The sequence below is a fragment of the Chroicocephalus ridibundus genome, chromosome 9, assembly GCF_963924245.1.
Source record: "Chroicocephalus ridibundus chromosome 9, bChrRid1.1, whole genome shotgun sequence".
Taxonomy (NCBI): Eukaryota; Metazoa; Chordata; class Aves; order Charadriiformes; family Laridae; genus Chroicocephalus; species Chroicocephalus ridibundus.
The window spans coordinates 1,838,138-1,859,931 of record NC_086292.1 but is presented as its reverse complement, the minus strand read 5'-3'; the positions used below and the strand labels follow the sequence as shown (position 1 = coordinate 1,859,931).

Here is a 21,794-nt window from a genome sequence, read left to right as displayed (position 1 = left end):
TATTGCAATTTAGAAGTCAATAAACATAGCCATTGTCTTGGCTGCTGATGTTGTGACAACCAGCAATTTTTCTCAGTCACTGTGTGTCTCAGACTTCATCTGTCATGCTTAGATTACTAGCAGAGCACGAGGCAACATGTCATAGGGAACAATCGTGTGCTGGAAGTGTGTTCTACCAGATCGCTTTTGGTTGGAGTTAGTTGGATTTTATTATGATTTTCTTTTCTTGAACCCTCTCTCCTCTGCTATGGCCTAGGAAGGATGCTCATAGAGGATCCGCTTCCTGGTCCTGGGCAAACCACGTCTCCAGAGGCTGCTGGGGTTATTTCAGGCTACCGAAGGCTGCGGGAGATATTTCAGTTACCTGCAAGGGGTGCCAGCGCCCAGAGAAGCGCCAGCCACACATCAACAGCTGGAGGCAGAATAGGAGACACTCTATTGGCTCTAAAATGGATGGGGTGTCTTTCTGCTTCTGGCTTCTAGGTCATACGGAGAGAATAAAGCAAATTATTGAGGTCCACCCTGAGTTTCCGTTGTGAGACAGATTATCAATTGTATGTTTCAATTAGTAAAACTAAAAGTCTCAAGTTCAGCTTAACTGCCTGCATCGAAAGAGAAACTGTCAGAGTGGAGGTTTTATACATGTGCTGTTTGTGTCAGAAATGCCATCGGTGTTTTTCAGTGATGTGTTCGGAACATGCTCTGTGTCAGAGGCGGAGCGCAGCCTGCCCACACACGCTTCTGCAAACTCAACCCTGACTTGCACCAGCCCTTTTTTCAGTCTCGAGGCTCAACAGCGCACTGCAGTCCTGTCCTAACGTGTCATCAGCCCTTCCTGGCAATATCCTCTTCTGGGGAGCGTGCCAGTCACAGGGAATCGTTCCATTCGGTGGCACTTCTGCATTTGGGAAAATGTCACCCAGCTGAGATTAAAAAATTAATTCATATATAACATATGCCTCACTTGAGCAGCTGAAGGCTGGTTCTTTAGTCTTACAATTCCACTTGTCCCTGCCACGTCTTCCTGTTCCTGGCCCACCAGATTGTCTATGCAGCAGGTTATTTTTGCCTAACGTTACAGCAGATCTCATTAATTTGTTACAATACCAAAGTGAAACTCAGCTTCAGTGACTCTATAAAATAAACAGACAAATAAAATCTCATCCTAGAGTTCTATCTTCATTACAAGTGAGTAAGTCCGTATCCCACTTGCCTATGTCAAGGGATGGGTTCACCCCACGGCTATTTCTGCACACTCAGCCCAGACACTAATAATTACTGAAGACATGCAGACCAGTAGTGCCCTTTATTTCAAACTTCCAACCTTGTTACTTTCAGTGGGACTCCGATACTAGGATCGATGCCTAGATCGGAAAACAAGGCGATTGAACTGCTGGTTTTGCAACTGAGGCTCATGTAATACGTATGTTGATATCACACAAGACAAATGAGGCTCCAGCATGGTGTCGCCTACCTTTGTTCTTTCTAACAGGAGAAAAAGGTAGTAAAATTTGCCGTTGCTGCTAATGGGACAGGTGAATACATATGGCCAATGGGAAAAAAAAGGGCTATTTTTATCACCTCTGTCAAAGAAATAAAAGATTTTAGGACAAACCTTTAGCTGATGATAATCAAGTTGAAAAGTTTTATTTCAGGTGAGGAACTGGCCCTTTAATTTTTCCTTTGGTTGGAATAGGGGATCTTGAAAAAGGCCTCAGAAGACTCTTTAATGTTAACATTGGTTAAGAACACAAAGAGTGTGACCAAGAGCTACAAGCAAGCTGTGCATTCTGAAAATACCGCAGGGTCGACCACTTCCCCTCTCACCATCTCACAGCAATCGTGCAGCCATGGCTGCAACAGAAATGGGGGCTCTTTCTCTTCAATTACCTTCGTGCCAGCGCTGGGGCTTTGTGGCCAGCTCTATTGAACTCCGCCAACATACAACATCTTTCCTTACAAGGATGGAGCTAGAAGTAAATGCAAATTTTATCAGCTGTGTGTGTTCCGCTCTTTCATTAGGATACCCGGGGAGTAGAGGGGTCTCTGCAATCTTGCAAGGGGCTGCCAAGGCCGGTGGTTGCTCAGTCACTGGCACCCTCTGGTGGAAGAGAACACAGGGAGGACTTTACTGCTTAGACGCAAGGTCAGAGTTGTATTCTTTGAGAGAAGAGCCGTATCTTTTCAGGCTTCTGCCATGTTGTTGCTGGTCTGTCCACTGAAGTGCCAAGCCGCTGCTTGTACCTGTCCTGTGTACCTTGATGTTGTGCTGGGTTGCGTCCTGGGAGAGATAAGGATGTTTACTAGTTCTGTAAACCAAACAAGGTCTAATATCTCCTCAGTGCATGCAAGTGCTTTATCGGTTATGGTGGCAATTGATGCACACTCGTTAAGGGTGAAAAGATACCTGCTTAAGAGAGGTCTTCTGCAAGGCTTGATGTTGAATAGAGCTGCACCAATCTCTAGCTATGGCTGCTGGCTCCTGGAGAAGGAGAGTTCCATCGTGAAGAACTGCTTGCAACATTCCTCCCCCCCAGCAGCACTTCATTCATCATCATCCCTAACACCAAGAAGAGATGTCTGTGCAGGTCTCCATGCTTCCCTTCTTTCTCTGTGGTGCGGTGAAACCCCAGCAGTGGTATTGTTATTTGAGGAGCATGTTGTGGGTGATCAGGAGTTGGGAGCAGGGACAGGGCATGGGACTGGCCCTGGCCAAGTGCTAAAATTACTGTACGAGCATCCTGCGAGGCTGGATGACAAGTAGTTTTCAGAGTTGGGGGGCAACTGGAAGTTAACAGTAGGTATTCAGCCAAGCAGGTCCCCAGCCCAAGCCGAAGCGACAGGTAACGTAAGCCCTGGCTCACCGAGCCCCATGCGTGTGGCACTTGACTACCTGGCAACGTTCTGCACCTTGGCTGCCGTGGCTGCTGTACCCCCGGCTGTGACTGTGGGCTGATATGGACCGGAACAGTTATGCAAAACCACGATGTGAATGAGCGTATCCTGGTATTTATTAGCTCGTTTGGGGCAAAAGGACCAGCAATGAGGTGTCTTGGTGAAAGTGCAATTTTGTAACCCACAACCAATGCCTGGTGCCTGCCAAGACTATTCCCTGACTAACCGATGAGCCAGTGCAGATGTGGCCTGACAGCCTGAGTTAACCCTTCAGGACAGACATCCCTCAGACGGCTGGAAAATGCAGGGCAACAGCTCAGAATACAGGCTAAGCTTCAAAGCCACATTTTAAATTGCAACCCTTTTTTTTGCTCACTGATTATTTTGCATTATATCTGAGATCAGTCGGGAAGAAGAGAAAGACTTTGAGCAGGAGACTAAAGTAACATGTGACAGAACTGTTCGATGTTTTAATGTCTGGGGGATTTAGTCCCTTATCTCTGATGCCAGCTGGGGAGAATAAAAGACTTTTCTTGGCATTAAATGAAAATTAAAACATCACTTATAAGAAGTAATGGTCAAACTGAAGGAGGTTCAGAGGTTCACCTTGAGCTTTGGCTTTGATTAAGTATCCAGAAATACCAACGCCTCTTTAAATGATCTGAACCTCTCGGTAATGAACGGGGCAGGGAGGACACGCTGTTTCTCCAGCATTTTCTGTTGTTCCCTGGATATAGGAAGACAGCGAAATGGGGCCGCTTTGCTTCCTTTTCTACTCAGAAATCATTCGGAGAGGCTCTTATTTTAATGGCTGTGGAGCAGAAATGTAAAATAGTAAAAATACTAAGTGAACTGGACTTTTCTAAATTTCTAGAATGGCTCGGGTCCTGTGAGGGCAACAGTTTGGTTTACTGTTTATCTTCCTCAAGTATTTCCCCTTGCCTAAATGCCAAGTGCTCAGTGTTACCGCACACAGCAGTGTGTGTGGTTCAGTGCACCTCCCCACTGCCCACCCTCCCCGGTCTGTCCGCGCCGTGCAGAACCCACTGGTTTGTCCTCACATGGGTGTTGTCAGGACGCGTTAGAGCTCTAGGCCCAAATTCATCCCGTATGTAACTTTGAGGGAAATGGAGAGAATGGCCTCAGAAAAAGATTTGATCCCTGTTGTATCACACGGGTTTGTATCCTGTTGAGTTCCGCTTTTTTTACAGTCTGCACGGCGAAGCTCCAATTTGAAATTGAAGCAACAAACAATATTCAGCTTCCCAGGGTTTGCTCACACGTTGTTCTGCACAAAATCCAGATAAATAGCCTGGAGGTAGGTGGGTCTGCAGGCCGTGCTCACAGGCATTACCTACGGGGTCTTCTCTTGTTCCTCAAGGCACAGTTTCATGGTTTACAGTCTGAGACATCCACACCATTTATTGCAGACTACCCCTGTGCTACGGAGGGATGAGTCTTGCCAGTGCAATCACAAAAAAAAAAAAAAAAAGAATAAAAAAGGATTAAAATGAGGGATTCTGACAGGTGGTCCCCAAACCACAAGCCAGCAAAGATAAAGCCAATTCCACAGTGAATGTATGAGCGGCACATGGTCTGCCAGCAAATTCAAAGCAGCGATAAGTGACTGATGGCATATAAGGGTTCTCTCAAGTGTCAGAGCAACTGCAGAACTGCCAAGCAGATCGCAACTTGCGTCTGCAGAATGTAAGAAAGTGTCAAGAGAGACAATCGCAAGAGACATCAAAGTAATTTCAAGAAAGAAACAAGCAGTAACCAGAAAGCACTATGAAGACTCGTACCAAGAAACAGAAGAATGAGTCTTGCGACGGACATCTAAATCACTGCTTAATTTAATCCCCAATACGGTGCCTACGGGCTAAGCAGAGCACTGGGACTGACCTGTTCCGGGTCAGTCAGCACAGCACGTGCCTTAACTGGCTTCTGAAAACGCTTCGGTGACGTGGTGTTTTTGAAAGGATTGCCTCTTTGCTGGTTTGCATATTTTCTGTGTGTGTGTCTGTCTGCCTTTCTCTGGGACTGACTCAAATCTGGAACTTACAGCTCTTGGCTCCCAACCCTCCCTGTACTACATTGCCTTGCTCCTACAGAAATGGGAAAAGGAAAGCGATTTAGAAAGGAGTCTCCCTTATCCCATCTTCTTTTCTTAATATAACTATGAAGGATGTGTTCCTGCATGAAATTATCTCCTAATTTTCTTCTCTTTATCTTCAGTGTTTCAAGTGTTCTTAGGAGAAGCACCGCCAGACTTTCAACATATTGTTATGGTTATCACCTTGATAAATATAACCCTATTCTGTCTGCTTACCCCTCTCTGAGTCCTCCCTGCTGACTCCATATTCACTTTCCTATCAAGCGTTTCATTTCTTTATTTTCAGCATTTTCACAACCTTTTCCTCAACCAGTTTCCAAAATCTTCATGACTAGTCTTCACCTTTTCTACCACTTCTCGATTGCTATGAAAACGTTCATTCCGATTCCCTGCTAGCCCACAGAAAGCCTCCAGCTTGTTAAAACTTCAGGTTTTTTGCACTTTCCGTTGTCCTGTTTGAGAGAAGGTCTTTGTAACCAAATACTCACAAAGCTGGCTCCTCCTCAAAGGCATGTTCTGTAGCTCAGGAGGAACCTGACCTCGCTGCTGATCCATAGTCCCAGTGCTTCCTTGTATGTCTCCTCAGTCAGAAAGCCTCACGTGAAAACTATTAGCAAATTAGGGAAGAAACTATTTCCGTATTATTTTATACAGCACCTTGCACGGCTTCCTTGACTGACAGTTCGGTAATACACACAGCGAAATACAAACGAAACTCCACAGCCTAACAGCCACCCTGTCAGGACTTATTGCTGGCCATGCTCTGATGAACCCGAATGCCTGCAAAGAGCTTGAGTTAAGCTTATGAAGGATGATTCAAGCTGTCATGATACTTCTCAGTAACTTGACTTCAGTTCAGATATAAACGCCGAGCCTCTGATAGCAGCCTTTTACACTTAGCTAGAAAATGCCTACTGCAGAACAATTCAACAGAAAATAATAAGAGCCCAAGGGGTCAGATACTCGTCCAATTCAGAGCTGGAGATTTTACGAGCAGGTTTTCCTGAGAGATTTCCAGCATTTCAGGCTTCTAATCCTCTAAACTCTGAAGCAGCTGCCATCTCAGAAAAAAGAAAGAAAAACTTACAACTAACTAAATAAAAAGAAAAATCCAGACTTGTCTGAACTCCAAACGCATTGTGATTTGAGCTGGCAATGAAAGTTTGGCTCCGCTCTTACCGTATTTGATTTTCAGGCTCCATCTGCAAGAGCAGCATTGTTCAGCAGCGCCCCGGCCTGATCCTTCTCCTGCTGACTCCCAGGGAAGCCAGGAGGACTCTCCCCTCTTGAAAATCAGGCCTATTGTACATGAACAATCAAGAGCATTCAGGCTGAACAGCCGTTCAAGAAGCACACCTCAGTAAATCACCATCTCAATAAGTTCTGCCAGTCTCTTTTTTAGTAACCGCTTGTAATAGGCGGTTTGTCTTTTTAGGTGAGGAGGGCCATTGGAGCGTCCAGCTTCTTGCTGACATCAAGAGGGGGCTCGCTGGAGGGGGAAGAGCCCAGCAGGGAACGCTCCAACACCTAATTTCCTCCCTCAAAAGACTTCCCTTGGGGTAGAAAAGTGCAGAAATGAGGCTGGCTCCTCAGGAAGGAGAAAACAGACATGTAGGTGGGAGAAGGAAAGGAGGAAAATCACCAGGAGTGAAGGGGCGGTCAAAGGCTAATTCAAGGAAAATTTAAGACCTGGATTTTTACTGAAATCTGTTGGAAATTGCTGGTTCAGTCAAAAAATAATGCCCCAAAAAAAGGACTAATGGTGTTAAATCCACGGATGTGAGCCACCTCTGTCCCGTTCTCTTTGCTGAGGAGGATGAACCGCACTGACTGGGTTTAATATTTCTTGGTTTTGTTTTTAAAGAGGTGGCAACCTAGAAAATGAGAATGTAAAGTATCGGCTCTGTTTAGATTTTTGTGACTAGGCAAGTCATTACACATGGACCAGGTGGGACTGTGAGTATTAGATACAAATAACAACTATTGTACCTGTGCATACAGATCAAAGATAGAGCTGTCTTCTTTTTCATGCTCCTCTCAAAACAAAATGCTAACACGTTTCTTGTCTTTTTTGGCTTTACTTTTTTTTGCCTGTGGAAGCTTTGTGAACATTTCTGAAATTGACACTCAGTTACATTTCAGCTCACCTTAAACAAGAAAAAAGCTAACCTGCCTAAAAAGAAAAAGGAAAAAAGAAGTAAATCGGAGAGCTCTCCAGTCCTAAGGAGAGCTGGCCACTGCAGCCAGCACCCTCCGCTCCTAAAGCCCCACAGTCCCGCTCTGCCACCGCTCTCATCTGCACTCGCGTCGATAAAGTGACGCCACGCGTCAGCAGGACACTGCTCGCCTGCGCACACAGCACTGACACCAGCCAACAGGCTTCTGATAGGCACTAATTGTTTCTATATAGAACATGAGGAGATTGTGTCCCTTTTTAAACTAATAAGCCTACGGGTCTGCTAGTTCTCTTCTGCAGAGGCAGGGTACATTTTCACACATACTAATGCTGTTGATTCTCTAGTCCATTTTCACCTAAAACCTGGCGGAAGCATTTACAGGACAGATGGAGCCATGCATGCCTACATTACAGAGAGCTATTTTCTCAGTAATGTAAGGAGACCGTGGTACCACATCACAAAAGAAAACCTGACACCAGGTTTAAATCTGTATCGTCAGAAAACAGTTGATACTGCAGCTTTCTCTTCTTCATTACATTATGTCAAGTAATTACTAGCTTCTCCCGTTGTGTCCTCATTACAACGGCAGAGCATGGATTTTGCCAAGTGCCCACAGCATCCCGCCTGGTTCAGGGATGACACCCCGTCACCAATCAACCTCCACTAATGACATGCAGAGAAAGACACGTGCTTGCCCATCACCTTGGCACATGGGCCTCCTGGCTCTATCCTGAATTACTTTTCTTTCCCTGCATTCTTCACTTCCTTTAATTATAGCATAATAAAGCAATAATACCATAATTACTAATAAAGGGACTCTTGTTAAAGGACAAATCTTCAGTTAGCGAGCAGTGGCTGCACGGAGCTCCCTGTCTGCATTAGACAGAGCCCCAATGAGGAGACTTGCAAGCACCAGCCTACGTGCCCGGAGGAGCTCCCTGCAGCTGCGTTACACTAATGTAAGGAGAGAATCAGGCCTCAACAGCTCTGCTCACTGCTAAGAGACAGCATTGCTTTTCAGTTCCACGAGGCTCCTGGTTTGGGCTCAGAAATCCCGCAGGTAAACTCGCCTAGCGAGTCTTCGTCTGCAGCCAGCCGGCTCCTCCGCTCCCTCCCAGCTGCCTTGAGCAGCCGGTCCCGCCGCTTCCCCCTCAATCACAGTCATCAGTCTTGCCTCAGTCTTGGCTCTGACGGTGACTCTTCTGCCCTGTCAGCCCCAGTCTCCCGCTTCCCCTGAACTCCTTGTCCGCTGGGGGACGACATCTGCATGGAGGGCACAGGGAGAGGCAGGCAGAACTACAGACGCCCCTGAACAGCTTTAAAGCAGCCATCTCAGGTAGCAGTTGCTTTCCAGCTTACGCTGAACTCCGTGATGCTCCAGGTAGTTTTCTCTTTCCGCTGCCAGCAGCCCCCCAGCTCTGCAGAGCAGCACGCCCTGCCTGTTCTGACTCAGTCTTCCTTGCCGGGCTCCTCATTCGCACCACGATCCAGTCTCCCGGGTCTGGTTCCCTGCCCGCTCTCTCCCCCCGGCTCGTTCCTTGTTTCCTCACTTAGACGGGTCTGGTTCTTTCTTCACCTTTGAGCCTCTCTCAATTCGACGTTCACACTCAACGAGCTCCTTCCCTCTTGTGTTAGTCTTTCGATGTGCATAAAGGCAGCGGGAGATGAGGGAAAAGGAGGTTGCTGTATGGTCAGCGGTTACGTGGAAACCTTCGTTCTCCCAGGCTCTCCGGCCAGCACTGTACACCCGCACTCCAGCCTCACGTGTTGAAACACTCTGCGGAATGACGAGTTGCAGAGCGCTCCCCAGCCTTGCAGCTAACAGCTGGAGGTAGGTGGCATTGAAGATGCACATCAAGCACGGTGAAAATAAAGTATATGGAGTGCCTGGCTATCTATCACAGGATATTTGCATAATTTCTCATAGGTGACATTTACTCAAGAACCAAGCTCACAAAATGCAAAGAACTAAGTTACTGTAGGGCATTCTCACAGTGCCTCCCAGATTTCCCTGGATTCTATCTAGGGCCAGTCCTGGCGGGTGCCAGCACCCAGCACAGCACTGACTGCCCTGACCCCAGAGGGAGGGAGCACACGCAGCATCGGGAGAGAAGGGACCAGCACCTGGCAGGATCTGACCGAGGGACTGCAGGCTCCTCTTAGCAGAGAGGGATTAGTTCTCCCCGTGTTTCTTGTTCTGTATTGAACAGTCGCTTGGCATTCAGAAATGCCAAGAATATACCTCAAATCTGGTGCCAGAGTTCAATCTTCAACATTATTGAAGACTGTAAAATACTGATACTAAACACTAGTACTGCAAGGAAGGCAAAGCAGCTGCAAATCAGGAAGTTTCCCGTTTGTGCTTGCTGCTTAGAACAACAGGAATTTTTAATCATCTTGCTGCGCACAAAAAATTCACGAGGGGAAATGTGCATTTCCCTAAATAAGAGAAACAACCCTCACATGGACAAAAAGACTTCTCTCTAAGGGCTATTTCCATGGTAACTTGTAAATTCAAAGCTCAAGCTGTTTTGGCTGCAGGGATACTCAGAAAAGGTAACAGGATTGTTTGTTGTTGTTAATAATAGGAAACCATCATCACTGGCCTCTCATGCAAAACAGGCTGGACTGTTTTTGTTTGAAACTTCCCCAAAGCTGGCAAAGAACAAGCACAAAAAACGTCACCCTGGCAGGTGAAAGACTACGAAAGCTGAGAGTGACTGAACGTAAGGAATTAGAATAGAAACTTGTTCACGATTTACCCTTGTAGCTCACAACCAGCATCCCAATATATCCCCGCAGCCCTTTTTATCCTCTCAAAATTCAAAGTGGGTCGCAAGTTATGTAAGCACATACAATTTTTATACACAATTACATTCATTTCCTTCTGCAGTGGTTAAATGGACATCACAGCACACAACAGTCTATGACAAAAGGAAGACGAGAGATTTTGAATGGGGAAACAAATGCCCCCTGCAACACACACGAAAACACAGGCAGACCCTTTGTTTAGTTTCCAAGAGTTTATCCCTGCTAAGTGAGGTACTGTAACCCTACGCAGGAAAAAATAATACATGACCATGTTGTTAAAGACGGTGTATTTGCAGAGAGAGGAAATCGTGTAAGGGCAGCCATCATCCAAAGTGTTCACGCAGTGAACAACTTTATGCATTTCTTAGCATTTGAATACCTGACTTCGCAGGTGTCTTTATACTCTTCTAATGTGTAAGAAGAGGGGAGGAAATAGCATCCCGTTATCTTTACTGAGGTACATTTTATTATGATGAACTCTGCAAAGTGCTGAGCACATGCTTAAAACCTGTCTGAGGCTGCTTTTTCCCATGACAACGAATAATAAAAGTTAACTGTATTTAGTCTGGCCTAATAGTGTGTAGGTTGAATGTGTGAATAAACTAGAATCTGCCTTAAGGCAACTACGGCTTTGGACTTAAAGTATCGCATCAGTGCTTTGAGAATCCAATCCAAGACAGCACATCACTCACCTCTGGCTGTCTTTTAAAGGGGGTTGGGGCTGCTCAGTATTTTCTAGATGGTGCTCATGGATTTATAGGATTAGGTCCTACGCAGTTAGCCAACCTTACACTTGCAGAGCTGAAATGCAGCAGGGCAAAATGCATCTCAATGTGCCGAGCAGGATTTGGAAAGGTCTCTAGTTCCAAGCAGAGATTTCATTTCACATTTCTGAATCCAAGGATCTCTTTAAGCATGTTTGCCAAAAAGCCAATTAAAAAATGATACATGAAAGGTGACTGACTGGCAAAGGTGATGAGCATGGATGTCTTTGGCAGATTGGAATATGACTCAAGTGAACCTATGAAATAGTTAATAAAGCATAAATGCGCAAGCTGTTACCTAAGTAAAACAAAAAAATCATCAGAAGGGAGATAATTTTGTGCAAATGTTTCTAGAAGTTTGCATCATGGGACAGTCGCCCTCTGCAATCAATGGCAACGCTCCTAAAATACTGTGTGGGAACCAGCTTTTGTGTACACTCAAGAATATGTTTTGAAGTCTTCAAGCAAGCTGCAAATTGTGCTACACATCAGCAGGATCCTGGTCCAAAAGATGTTGCCCTAACTCCCTGCTTTTCAAAGTGCTCAATTAGCAACAGTTTTCCTCCTCGCTGCAGTTAAGCACGGGCTAGTGAGGCTTCAGCCATGGATCCCGTTACTACAGCAAGTAGCGAGACTTGTAAGGGGACTGAGAAAGACCACAAATGGTCTGGTTTTATTTTTAGTTCGAAGATGAAGAGGTCACTACCACTATGTGCTGCTATGGGGCCTTTGTAACACTGTAGGATTTTCCCGTGTAGGTGAAACTTCTAAGATCTTAAAATAGGCATTTGTCCCCTGAAACACGCTTTTTAATTCCCGGATTGCACTGTGTGTAGGGAAAGCAGAGGTGCAAAGGACTCTTTAAAACTTTCAGCCGCCAGTTTTTCAACCACAGAGACAGAAACTGGACCAACTTAGAGCGTTCAAAATTAGTTTTTCCTACATTTTCAGATTAAAATCTTCCTTGTATCTATGTAATTTATTATCCATGTTAAAAAAGGTAAATATTACCCTGTTACTAGTTTGTACCCATTACACTTTAGAGCCCACTAGAAGCTGGTTATCCCTGTGTTTTCCCCTGCTCTGGAAATTTGATTTCTCGCTCATCATCATGTGTTGTCCCCAGCGCAGTCCCCAGTCTCCCACCTCTGACACTTCAGCTACTGACAGGTGCCTGACGGAGTGAAGCTTTGGTAGCAGAACAGCCCCGGGCTTTCTGCATCCCGCACTCCTTGGCCTTGCTAACGGTGTCATCCATCCGTGCCAGCCAAAATGCCTGACTGTGAGTGTGAGATGTGCCATCTCCAGCAGGAAATCAGGGGCTGCTCCCTGCAAGAACCAAGCAGAGAAATGAGGAAGGTGGAGCTGGAGTAGCTGCAAATGGTTTTCAATTAGTGGGTCCTTCTTTGTTGCTGTAAAGAGAGGGGATTAGAGGCAGGTCACAGGCCAAGAGATAAAACCTGATGAAACAGGAGCTCAGGCAGTGCCTTTGGTGGGCAGCTGGTGGTCGAGCAGCACAGCAGCTGCCTGGGGTGGTGTGGGGCTCGCCTCTGTAGAAAGAAGAGGGACAGGAAGGGCAGCGTGGGCCAAGTGGCTAGAGGCGAGACCCCTGCGTGACCCACCATGGCAAGAGGAATTCTCTGTGCCCTAGCGCTGCTGCTGGCCCTGCCGTGCAGCCCTGGGCAGGCAGGGGAGTACTGCCACGGCTGGGCTGGCAGCCTCCAGCGCTGGCACCGTGGCTTCCAGTGCCCCGAGCGCTACGACAGCCCGGAGGCCACTCTGTGCTGTGGGACCTGCAGCTTGCGCTACTGCTGCTCATCCAGAGAGGCCCGTCTGGACCAGGGCCGGTGCCCTGGTGACCACCAGCAGCCCAGCCCCAGGCCTCCAGTGCCAGGTAAGCTTCCCGTGCCTCCAGCAGATGGGGAGGGGACATATCAGATGTGCTTTCTTCTTTGCATCCCTTATTACAATCTGCCCTTAGTGGCATCATTCCTCTTTTCTCTGCCCTTCAGAGCTCCAAGCTGTAAGCATTGCAGCAGAAGCCGTGGAGCCCTGGCACAGTGCTTATTTCGGTGGCTGCGTGGGCCAGAGCCACTCAGTTCCCCTCACTGGGAAGAGAGAATAACTTGGGGCTTCACTCAAAAGGCTTTTCTGTCAGTCCTACTCTTAGAAAAGCCTCTAAGCTATTAACAAAGTCATGTGGCAACCCCTCTGATGTTTATATCCCTGGTGGAACACATGTGTTGCCAACCTGTTCTGTTAATGCATGGGGATGCCTCCAAGAAATGTATTTAACTTAAGTTCTGGCTTGTAAAAATCCATGTAGCCCTCAAACCCAGACCCAACAGCAGTTTAGGTACTAACTGTAAAACTTAGTTGCAAGTCTGAATTTCTACTTAATCATGCGCAAGTGAACAGTAGCTGTGCCATTTGAGGCCTGGAACAGCTCTTGCATGGGTATTAATGGCAGATGCCATAGGACTGGTTGGTCTGACCCTCTGTACTTTATTTAGACTTTTTCAAATGAACCTGCCATAGTAATTGCCGGTTTCTAATCTTGCTGCATCAAGAGAAGAGCTGAGAGTAGAACTACCCTGGCCTGCTCCCTGGTGCATGCATGTTAAGGAATGAGGAACAGAATATAACCTGGAATACCCTGAATGAATGCTTGGCTAATGTCACTCTTACATTTTCAGTGCCCGTGTACCTGCCGTTCCTTCTCGTTGGGTCTGTATTTGTGGCATTTGTTGTCGGGGGTGCCTGTGTTGGAATTTGCTGCTGCAAATGCTTAAAATCCCAGGATGAGGAGCAGCAAAGTGGACTTGCACCCGGCCAGACTTGGCTACTAGAACCTGATCTTCCTTCTCGCCTCTCCAGTTCCAGTTCTGCCACCAGAAGCTCGCTGAGTAGTGGTCCTCAGACCAGCAACATCTGCATGACTCTAGCTCCATCCCTTCCTATTATTGGGTTGGCTGAAGATGCTCAGTTCTTAAGTCCTCCACGCACTGGACCACTCTTGCACCCTTCACGCACTAACCACAGAATACCAACTGATCACACCGCAATAATGGCTCCAGCATCTTTCCTTAAAAGAACAATTTATGGACACAGTGCTAACGCATCCCCTCTTGGGGTAACACAGGGCGACCAAATGATGTACTCGGGAGTCCATGTCTGAGAAGATGACACATCAGCACGCAGCCTGAACTGGATGCTACCTCACTATTATAGTAAGTTCTTTGGAACTGAAAAGAGGACTTTCAAATATTTGATGCTATTTAGAAGTGCATCAGTTTTGGCTTTTTACAGCTCTGAAGATGACGTTTTAGAACTTCTTTCAGGTTCTTGTTCTTTTAACTTGTATTATTTTAATGCTATTGAAAAGGCAAGACTCTGAGGCCTTTTTACCTGTTCAAGGAATGACTGAAATGAGTTTCACGCTTCAACCCTGTTCCAGGGGACATGTCAGAGGACTTGGTTTCAATTTCTGTAGCTGTGTCACTTCTCAGCAACTTAGGACAGGGAGGTGCCTTAGAGGAGTTATTAACTGTGGACACTGGACAGCCTGTAAAGCACAGGAAGGCTGTACTTAATCTACACGCTTTGAGCAGTAAACTGATGCAGGATGGCAAAACACTGCCTGTGACTCAGCTGCCCCTCATGAAGCGTTATTAAGTGGTGCTGCTAAAGGAGCAACTTCTAGCCCTAATTTCAGTAAAATGTACATTTAGTACAGATACAAGGGGAAGATAATAAAACAATGTATGTGTTGCTTTCTCTCCTCCCGTGGCTTAGTGGTCTTTTTTCTTTCTTTACATAACTGGACACTTCAAAAGGATGAAGAATTACAGGGTAAGGAAAGAAGAAAATAAGACTCCAATCAGTTTTCGGAGAATATGCTGGAAAAGCTCGCCTGCTTTGACTCCTTGTTAAGATGCATGCTGCCTGACTGCTGCCATCCCCTTCCCAGCAGGACACTGATAGCAAGAAGTTGTCAAAATATACTACTCACTGCTGGAGTGTTTTAACACCTCCTCACAGCACAGAACCCTGAGTGATTATACTGTGAAGGCACGTTAAAAGCACTCCACAGGTGTTACCAGTAGGAGCAGGGGCCAAGGCTTAAAAATCTTATGTGTAAATGCTAAAGCCCTTCCCGTGCTAGTACTGCCTAGCAAACAGAAAACTGGTACGATAAAGACGCTTGGAGACTTCTAAGTCAATGGGACTAATATACTTTGTAAACAAATGTATGACCTTATACTACTTTATGTATATTTTACTTCAGAACGTTACATCTTAATTCTGGTGAGGTGTATGTCCTACAGTAATGCTTATGCTAAGCCCACATATGTGTGAGTGCCCTAGTTTGTAGGGGTAAGGTGATATATTCGGATAATTTCCCGAGTCTTTCATGGGTGTGAATGAGAAATTTCACAGAACTTGGCTGACCCAGGGCTGTGACTGACGTTTGCTTGGCCAGTTCCCCTTAAAATTGGAATAAGAATATAAGCATGAAAACAGAATACCCTAAAAATAAAAGCTTCCCCAAAATTCCGAGACTCGTGTTGTACACTTGTTTTAGTACAGAAAAAATAGTAAGTTAAGGCTTCCAAAATATATTAGCTTGAACTTAAAAATGTCCTTGTTACAGTTAGTGAAAGGTCCCTGGGGTTTATTGATAACTATACCAGTACACAGTACCGCAGCTGGAATGCTGGTTTTTAAAGTTAGGTTTTAAACTTGCATTACGAAAGCACTTAGAAAATGGCTTCCTTTATTTTAGAAAGTAACCGTTGTTTGCAGTTGGCTTAGGAAAATCTGTAGCTGAATGGAACAGTTTATCTGGTTAAATGTCCAATTTTGATAGCACATCATAACAAAACCCGGTGTCAGTTCAGAGACAAATGAACAAAATCCTTCCTGATGCTCTTTGCTCTTTTTTGTGCAGAGCCACTCGCCTCACATCTATGCTGTTGGGAAGGTATAATTTATGCTCAAGACTCGGGCTTTAGAAACGGAGAAGCGGCGGTTTTATCGGCTAGTCTCTCCTTTACTCAAACACCATTATTCTCTACTGTACTAAACTAAAAAGGTAAAGGATTATGCGACCTGACAGCCAGTACACTTCGGTCTCAATCTGTAGCGTATATAGGCCTGTCAACTGCAGCAGAAATGGAAAGCTCTCCAGGAAGCAGCTTCAGGATAAGGTTTTAAATTAAACAAGAAAGCAGAGAAGTAGCCTTCCTGATACCATAAAACGGAGAAAGGTCAAGAGGATCACGCTTAACCCTAAAGAATTAAAAGGAAAAAAAGTTGCTCAGAAGCGAGGAACAGAAAAGCTAAATGGTTCTGTGAATGCTGCCTTAATCGCTCTCCGGCGAGGATTAGCAGTGTTTGGAGTCAGCATACCTTCCCCCCCCACCCCCCCGCCCTCTCCGTGTTCCGCAACTGAGAAACTGAGGCGGAAAGAAACGGCCAAGGGGCTCCACGCTCAGCGGCGAGGCTGCGCTGGGGACAGCGGATCCCCTGCATCCCCCGCCCGGCACCTTCTATATGGCTAAAACTCACGCGTGCGGCAACAAAGCCAGGTCAAACATTTCAAGGGTTCAATATTTCTTTTCAAAACTGCAAGAGAAAACACGAACGAATCAATTTGTTGCGCTCCATGGGCTGGAGAGACGTTTTTCAAAGAACCATTTGCTTAACGCCTTCCACCAAGCGCCATTGTAAACTGGGATTACCTTGGGCTCAATTAGCATCTGCATTAAAAGCAGATCAAGTCATGTGGGGACTAAGGAAAAAGCACAAAGTATTTTTTATGTAAATTCTATCCCTTTACTAATTTGAGGAGCCTTGCTACTGAGTTTAGCACATCTTTAGATAGATGGGATATGTTCATGCTAAATCCCTTTTTTCTGCCCTAAACTGCTTTTCCTGGTTCAAGCTAAAGAAGAAGTACTTAGCAGAGACTAATTGTCTACTTACCACCTATTGTACTAGGGGCTTTGCTTTGTTTGCCTAATGATGCCCCCATCCCATTCCCCTCAACTTCTAATTAAGAAATGATTTACACTCTTTGCTCCTTAATCCTCAGTAATGACACAGGTGATCTGAATTGTTCTTGCTGTATTCTTTCTGGATTTAGGAAGAAAGAACATAAGAGCTAAGAATTGAAAGGGTGAAGATGACAGCTTTAGCCCTCAAAAGCTTGTTAGGAGGCTTGCAGAATGGTGTCCATGTGTCTGCAGGTGGCATTGCCTTGGTTTGAACAGGGGTTTTAATTTTCTTTAGCTTCAATCTGTTCCTAATTGAGCTGAGATAAACCAAAATGTATTTTTGTCCAGATTTGTTGGACAGTTTTAACTGAACGAGTTTAAAGCATGGCAGGTTTCTATGTTTTATATAATCCTGTCTCCACAATGTTCTTTTTGCACTGAATCAACATACAGTACCGATCTCTGTGCTACTAGAAAATAAAACTAAAGCAACTCAAAGGCCTTTTACTTCTCATGCTATAAAGCCATGATTTTTAAAGTACTGAATAAAAAGCAACCCCCCCTTTCTGAACAGGCAAGTATCTCCAGTTTTCCCTTGGGGAAAACTAAAGTACAGAGAAGTTATTCAAGGTCTTTCACCTTTTTCACTCTTAATCTCTTCCGAGGCCACACAGTGTATTGGCAGGACTGTGAGAGATTCCAGCAACCCTGGCTCCAGAACCTAGATGAGTCCACTGTTGGTATTAACAGCGTAATGAATTTCTCTGGCAAAGAATAACGATTGATATTTGCCTTAGGTGACAGATTTGCGTTTATTCAGCATAGCTGCAGCTCTTTAAATGTAAAAGCAGAGTTGACTGTTACGGATGCTGTATGGTTTTTTTGTGTTTACTCCAAGGGTTTCGCAGAGATCTCCAACAATTCATTCCAATCAAGTCAATTCAACTCTGAACTGAAACAAGAACCCCCTCTACCCTTCAAGCAGAGCTACACTGATTTGCTATTCTTCAGTGCCAGGTATTCTGGCAAATGCATCAAAAATTATCAGAATGCAAAAGCCCATCAAACCTACAGGTTTCTGTGGGATCTCAAAGCAAGAAGCATTCCTCATACGGAAGTTATACAATTTCCTTAGGTCCCTCCTACAGCAAAGCGAAGGGGGTTACGATGTAAGTCCAAAGTTGTAGTGGAAAACGGCATATATTTCTATTGCTTTGAAAGTGTTTTGATTGTCTTCACAGCACCACTGTATGTTGTATTAGAACTCAATTCAGCAGAAAGGGCAGAGCCTAAACAAAGCCCCACGTTCTGGGAAGTGCCTCCTGGAATCCCATTGTCTTGATACCGACGCATGAGGGTGAAGGAGGTTCACAGGGCAAAATGAGACTGGATGTTTTTAACACTACAAGTTGGGGCACAGAGGAACGGACATGGTCCTGCCTGGATGCGTGTGTCTGCACAGCCATGACCGCAGCATCGGGCACGAGAGAGAACGTGCTGCTGCACCAAACCTCACAAATGTAGGAGGGGAGAAGGCTGCAGTCTCTTGTTTCCAGTAAATCCAAGCCTGCCTAGGAAAAAACCAGATCCTTATTTGCTCCCCCATCCCTCTAGGGCCTCTGAGAGATGCAATACTTATCTGTAAATGAGCACTCTTGCCAGCACACTTTCTGTTTGTTTTTTTAAATTAAATAAGCTCTCTGGAGCAGGAGCACTGTGGGAGGTTTCAGCGTGCACAGAGTGCTGCCAGGCGGCCTCCTTCCCTTCCGTGCCTGATGGCCAGCACGGCAACCCCGCTGCCCACTCCCAAACCTCACCCCTGCTGCTGAGAGATCAGGCAGTCGGGGCTTGGGCAGAAAGAGAGGAGGAGAGCGGCCTGGCAGTCCTGGCTGCAGGTGCAGAATGAAACTGGAAATGGTTTTCCTTTCCTAGGAAATACGGCATGGAGCTGCCTACAGTGGCCTGCTTGCCTGTATCCCTGATGCCTGCCTGCACGCTTTCCTGTTGCTCTGCACACAGATTTTGATGGAATATTTTTTATATTTTTTTTTCTCTTAAGCCCTTAACTGACACTATTTTACTGACAAAAGATTTCCATGTAGTTCTTATACAACAGGACGGCCATCTCCTGTCTCTCAGAAGCAGGAACAGATTGCTGGGGGCCCAGGAGAGGTCTCTCATGCCAGAGATGAACACTTCTGCCCTCCTACTGGTTTATGACAAGGATCAAACCCCAGCTCACTGGTGTTTGTGGTTATCTCCTGTTTCAACTGCCGATTATTTCAGTCCCTTTTTGTTCAAAGCATCAAGACTATTGCTTCTACAAATGAACGAATGCCCTGTCTCAGTGTGAGACTTGTGCATGCATAATTAAAATATGGTATGTTTTGCTAGTCCTTTTTTTTAGTTTGCCAGGCAAAATTTGGGAAGAATAAGGTGACAATGAGTTTGGCGCTGACAATCCTGTACAACTTCACAGTTTATTCATGTTTATTCTGTCAGAGCCTGAGAAAGTTAGTTCTGGATCCAGCACCTCACTACAGCTGGTACAAGACCAAGCCCCGGCATGTAAGTGCTCAGGCAATGCCAGTTTTTACAGCATTTTACAGCACCATTTTACAAATACAGGCACACAGCTCCTCTGAGCTGACAAAGTGCTTCTAGTATAGATGCAGTTGTACTGACAAACACACTTTGTACCAGTAAATATAGAACAAATGAAGCTGTAGAACAGCTGCACAGGATATTTTCTTACCAAGTCTCCATAAGGGAATAGGATTGCTTGCTAGGACACTCAGCATCATGATTTTGAATAACATAGAAATGCCAGAAAAAGTCTGGCATAAAGCAGACGGGAAAAGAGATGTATGTCCCTTTATTACTTTCATGGATTGCAGCAGAATTTCTTAATTTCTCTGGGCTCTTCAGTCAAAAGGATAACTGATCCAAATGCATTTTGAGGTTTGGAGAAATCGGGATTCAATTCTGCGCTTAACAGAATATAGGATGCAGACAACTTGCAGTGTAACCTGCACACCTGAGATTTTTCTGCACCACGTATTTCATTTCAGACGACCCCCTCTGCAAAAGCCTGGTTGGCTTCTGCTCATTAAAAATGGTCACAAGGGCCGCATACTTTATCCCCTTTCTAATGGGGATCTTATTTTAATTCTTTTTGTTTGTTTGTTTTGCTGCTTCATGCAAGCCATTAGTGATGCAAGTCTACGGTCACGTGTATGTGTGAAAAAAAATATAATGGTTCTTCTCTCAGTATAACAGAACCACTAATAAGAGTTGTGTCAGCAGCAGAAACTAATGAAGCTTGGCTTCCTCTGGAGCTGCCTCATGTTTATATGCTCTGATGCTCAATAAGGTGAAATGAGTGAAGCTTTCCTAAGGCTTGGCTGTTCATCACCGCTCCCCCTCCTGTGGTGGGTCAGACTGGCTGAGTCCTATAAGCCACCTCTCTCTGGGAGGACTAACAGCATTTGTCTCTTCCACCCGACCACCTTTTTCATGAAACCTGTAGGAACGTCAGATCTTTGAGGTTTCAGCTCCTGTATCACACACTCATGATTTGATCCATGGATTCCAAAGGTACTGGGGAAGATTGGGAATGGCGACAACTAGTAAACAATACAGCAGTCTAGTTTCCTTGGGACAGCAGATTACAGACGGTGCTGTGCTGGGGGATAGGAGCCCTTCTCTAACTCATCAGTTCCCAGGCTCACCATCTGAAGGTTTTTTTGCTTTCTGTTCCCTCATCTCCTGAATTTAAGTATCACATTTCAGAAGGGATCTTGTGCTGGCTATTATGTAAAAACTACATACACATTTCCACTGGAAGAACGCGAGGCTCTTTGCATAAGCTCTTGGCCTAATCATTAAAAAAAGTATTCCAAAATCTTTCCATCTCCTGCTGCTGTGATCCTGTCATATCTGAGGCTTGGAGACAAATGAAGATAAAAAGAAAGACTGATTTAGAAACCAACTCATGTTATTTCCAGTGAAATCTCCTTGCCTCACAGATACAAAACTGAACCTGCTACATTTATGGCTGTGTCTTTTAAAAATAATCTGTAGATAAAAGCAAAACCATTTTCTGCTTTGGGGATGGTTTTAGGAACAATTTTCAATTAACTGTGTTAAACACTGTTTTCTTAATTTCTGTGTATATTATTTGCATTCTCTCACTATCAAATTCATCTTTTATCTGAAGATACATCTCTGATGTGTGCCATGCAATTGCGATGATGAAAAGGAACGTGGGAGAGCAAGAAGGGGTGTATGGAAGAATATGCATCAGGCTCCTCCAGTAAATACAGCAGGCTGCAAAGATTTTCTGTATGGCAAGGTGAGCAGAATTCTGTGTGAGTACCAATGAAGGCAGCTGCCAATATTTATGATACGGAAGTGCTAAACAAGGACTCCAATGTTCTGAGGGCTTACATGCCCAGATTTTCTCTTAAACCAGAGCATGAATCACTGCTGCACCTGCTCATCAGCTCACTTTAATGAGTCAAGACCGTAACGGCTCCTCTCGAATGAAAAGATCTTTGTCCTCTTCCTCGCTCAATGCCCATCTTCTGTACTTGGTGTAGAGAAGCAGATCACAACGCTGCATAATTACGCCTGTCAGAGAAGCTTCATGAAAACAGGTAGCCAGGTGGGAGACAAATCCTGTATTGTATGTGGGCGAAACGGCAGTAACTGCAATTACAACTGTTAACTTGTTCACAGTATTTCTGTTACTAGTTAAACGGACAGGGAGATTCAAGCAGAGAGATTAAGGCATAATTGTTCTAGAGTAGTCCACTAATATTTGAGGGTTTTCATTTTGGGGTGTCCAACCTGAAAAATCACAAACTAAATTTCAGCTGGACCGAAGACTCAGGGTTACGCCAGGAGCACAGGGCAGCAGAAGGTGTTCTGCAGTTCTGCCAGTCAGCCTGCAAGGTCTCCAAGTGGGTGTTCCAGAGCCTCCCCAGTCAGATACCGCTTATGAAACTTGGCCTTGAATGGCCCTAATCATAGT

The 21,794-nt window shown here is 45.3% G+C and overlaps 1 protein-coding gene and 1 long non-coding RNA gene across 2 annotated transcripts in view; one reads left to right on the top strand and one right to left on the bottom strand.

Annotated features, from left to right (window-relative positions):
* Nucleotides 1-2,406: 2,406 nt before the first annotated feature.
* Nucleotides 2,407-21,794, bottom strand: part of LOC134521185 (uncharacterized) — a 41,770-nt gene continuing 22,382 nt past the window's right edge. Inside the window, exon 4 of the long non-coding RNA XR_010072673.1 lies at nucleotides 2,407-2,482. This is a non-coding gene — a long non-coding RNA (uncharacterized LOC134521185). The remainder of the gene's footprint in view (nucleotides 2,483-21,794) is intronic.
* On the top strand, nucleotides 12,384-13,938 carry LOC134520396 (protein shisa-1-like). The gene is made up of 2 exons (XM_063345666.1): nucleotides 12,384-12,654; nucleotides 13,457-13,938. The coding sequence occupies exons 1-2, from the start codon at nucleotides 12,384-12,386 to the stop codon at nucleotides 13,936-13,938; spliced, it is 753 nt and encodes a 250-aa protein (XP_063201736.1).

Excerpts from the sequence above, each read along its gene's own strand:
- LOC134520396 (XM_063345666.1), top strand. The coding sequence starts at position 12,384 with ATGGCAAGAGGAATTCTCTGTGCCCTAGCGCTGCTGCTGGCCCTGCCG. Across the intron at positions 12,655-13,456 it reads CCCCAGGCCTCCAGTGCCAG|TGCCCGTGTACCTGCCGTTC; the intron begins GTAAGCTTCCCG and ends TTACATTTTCAG.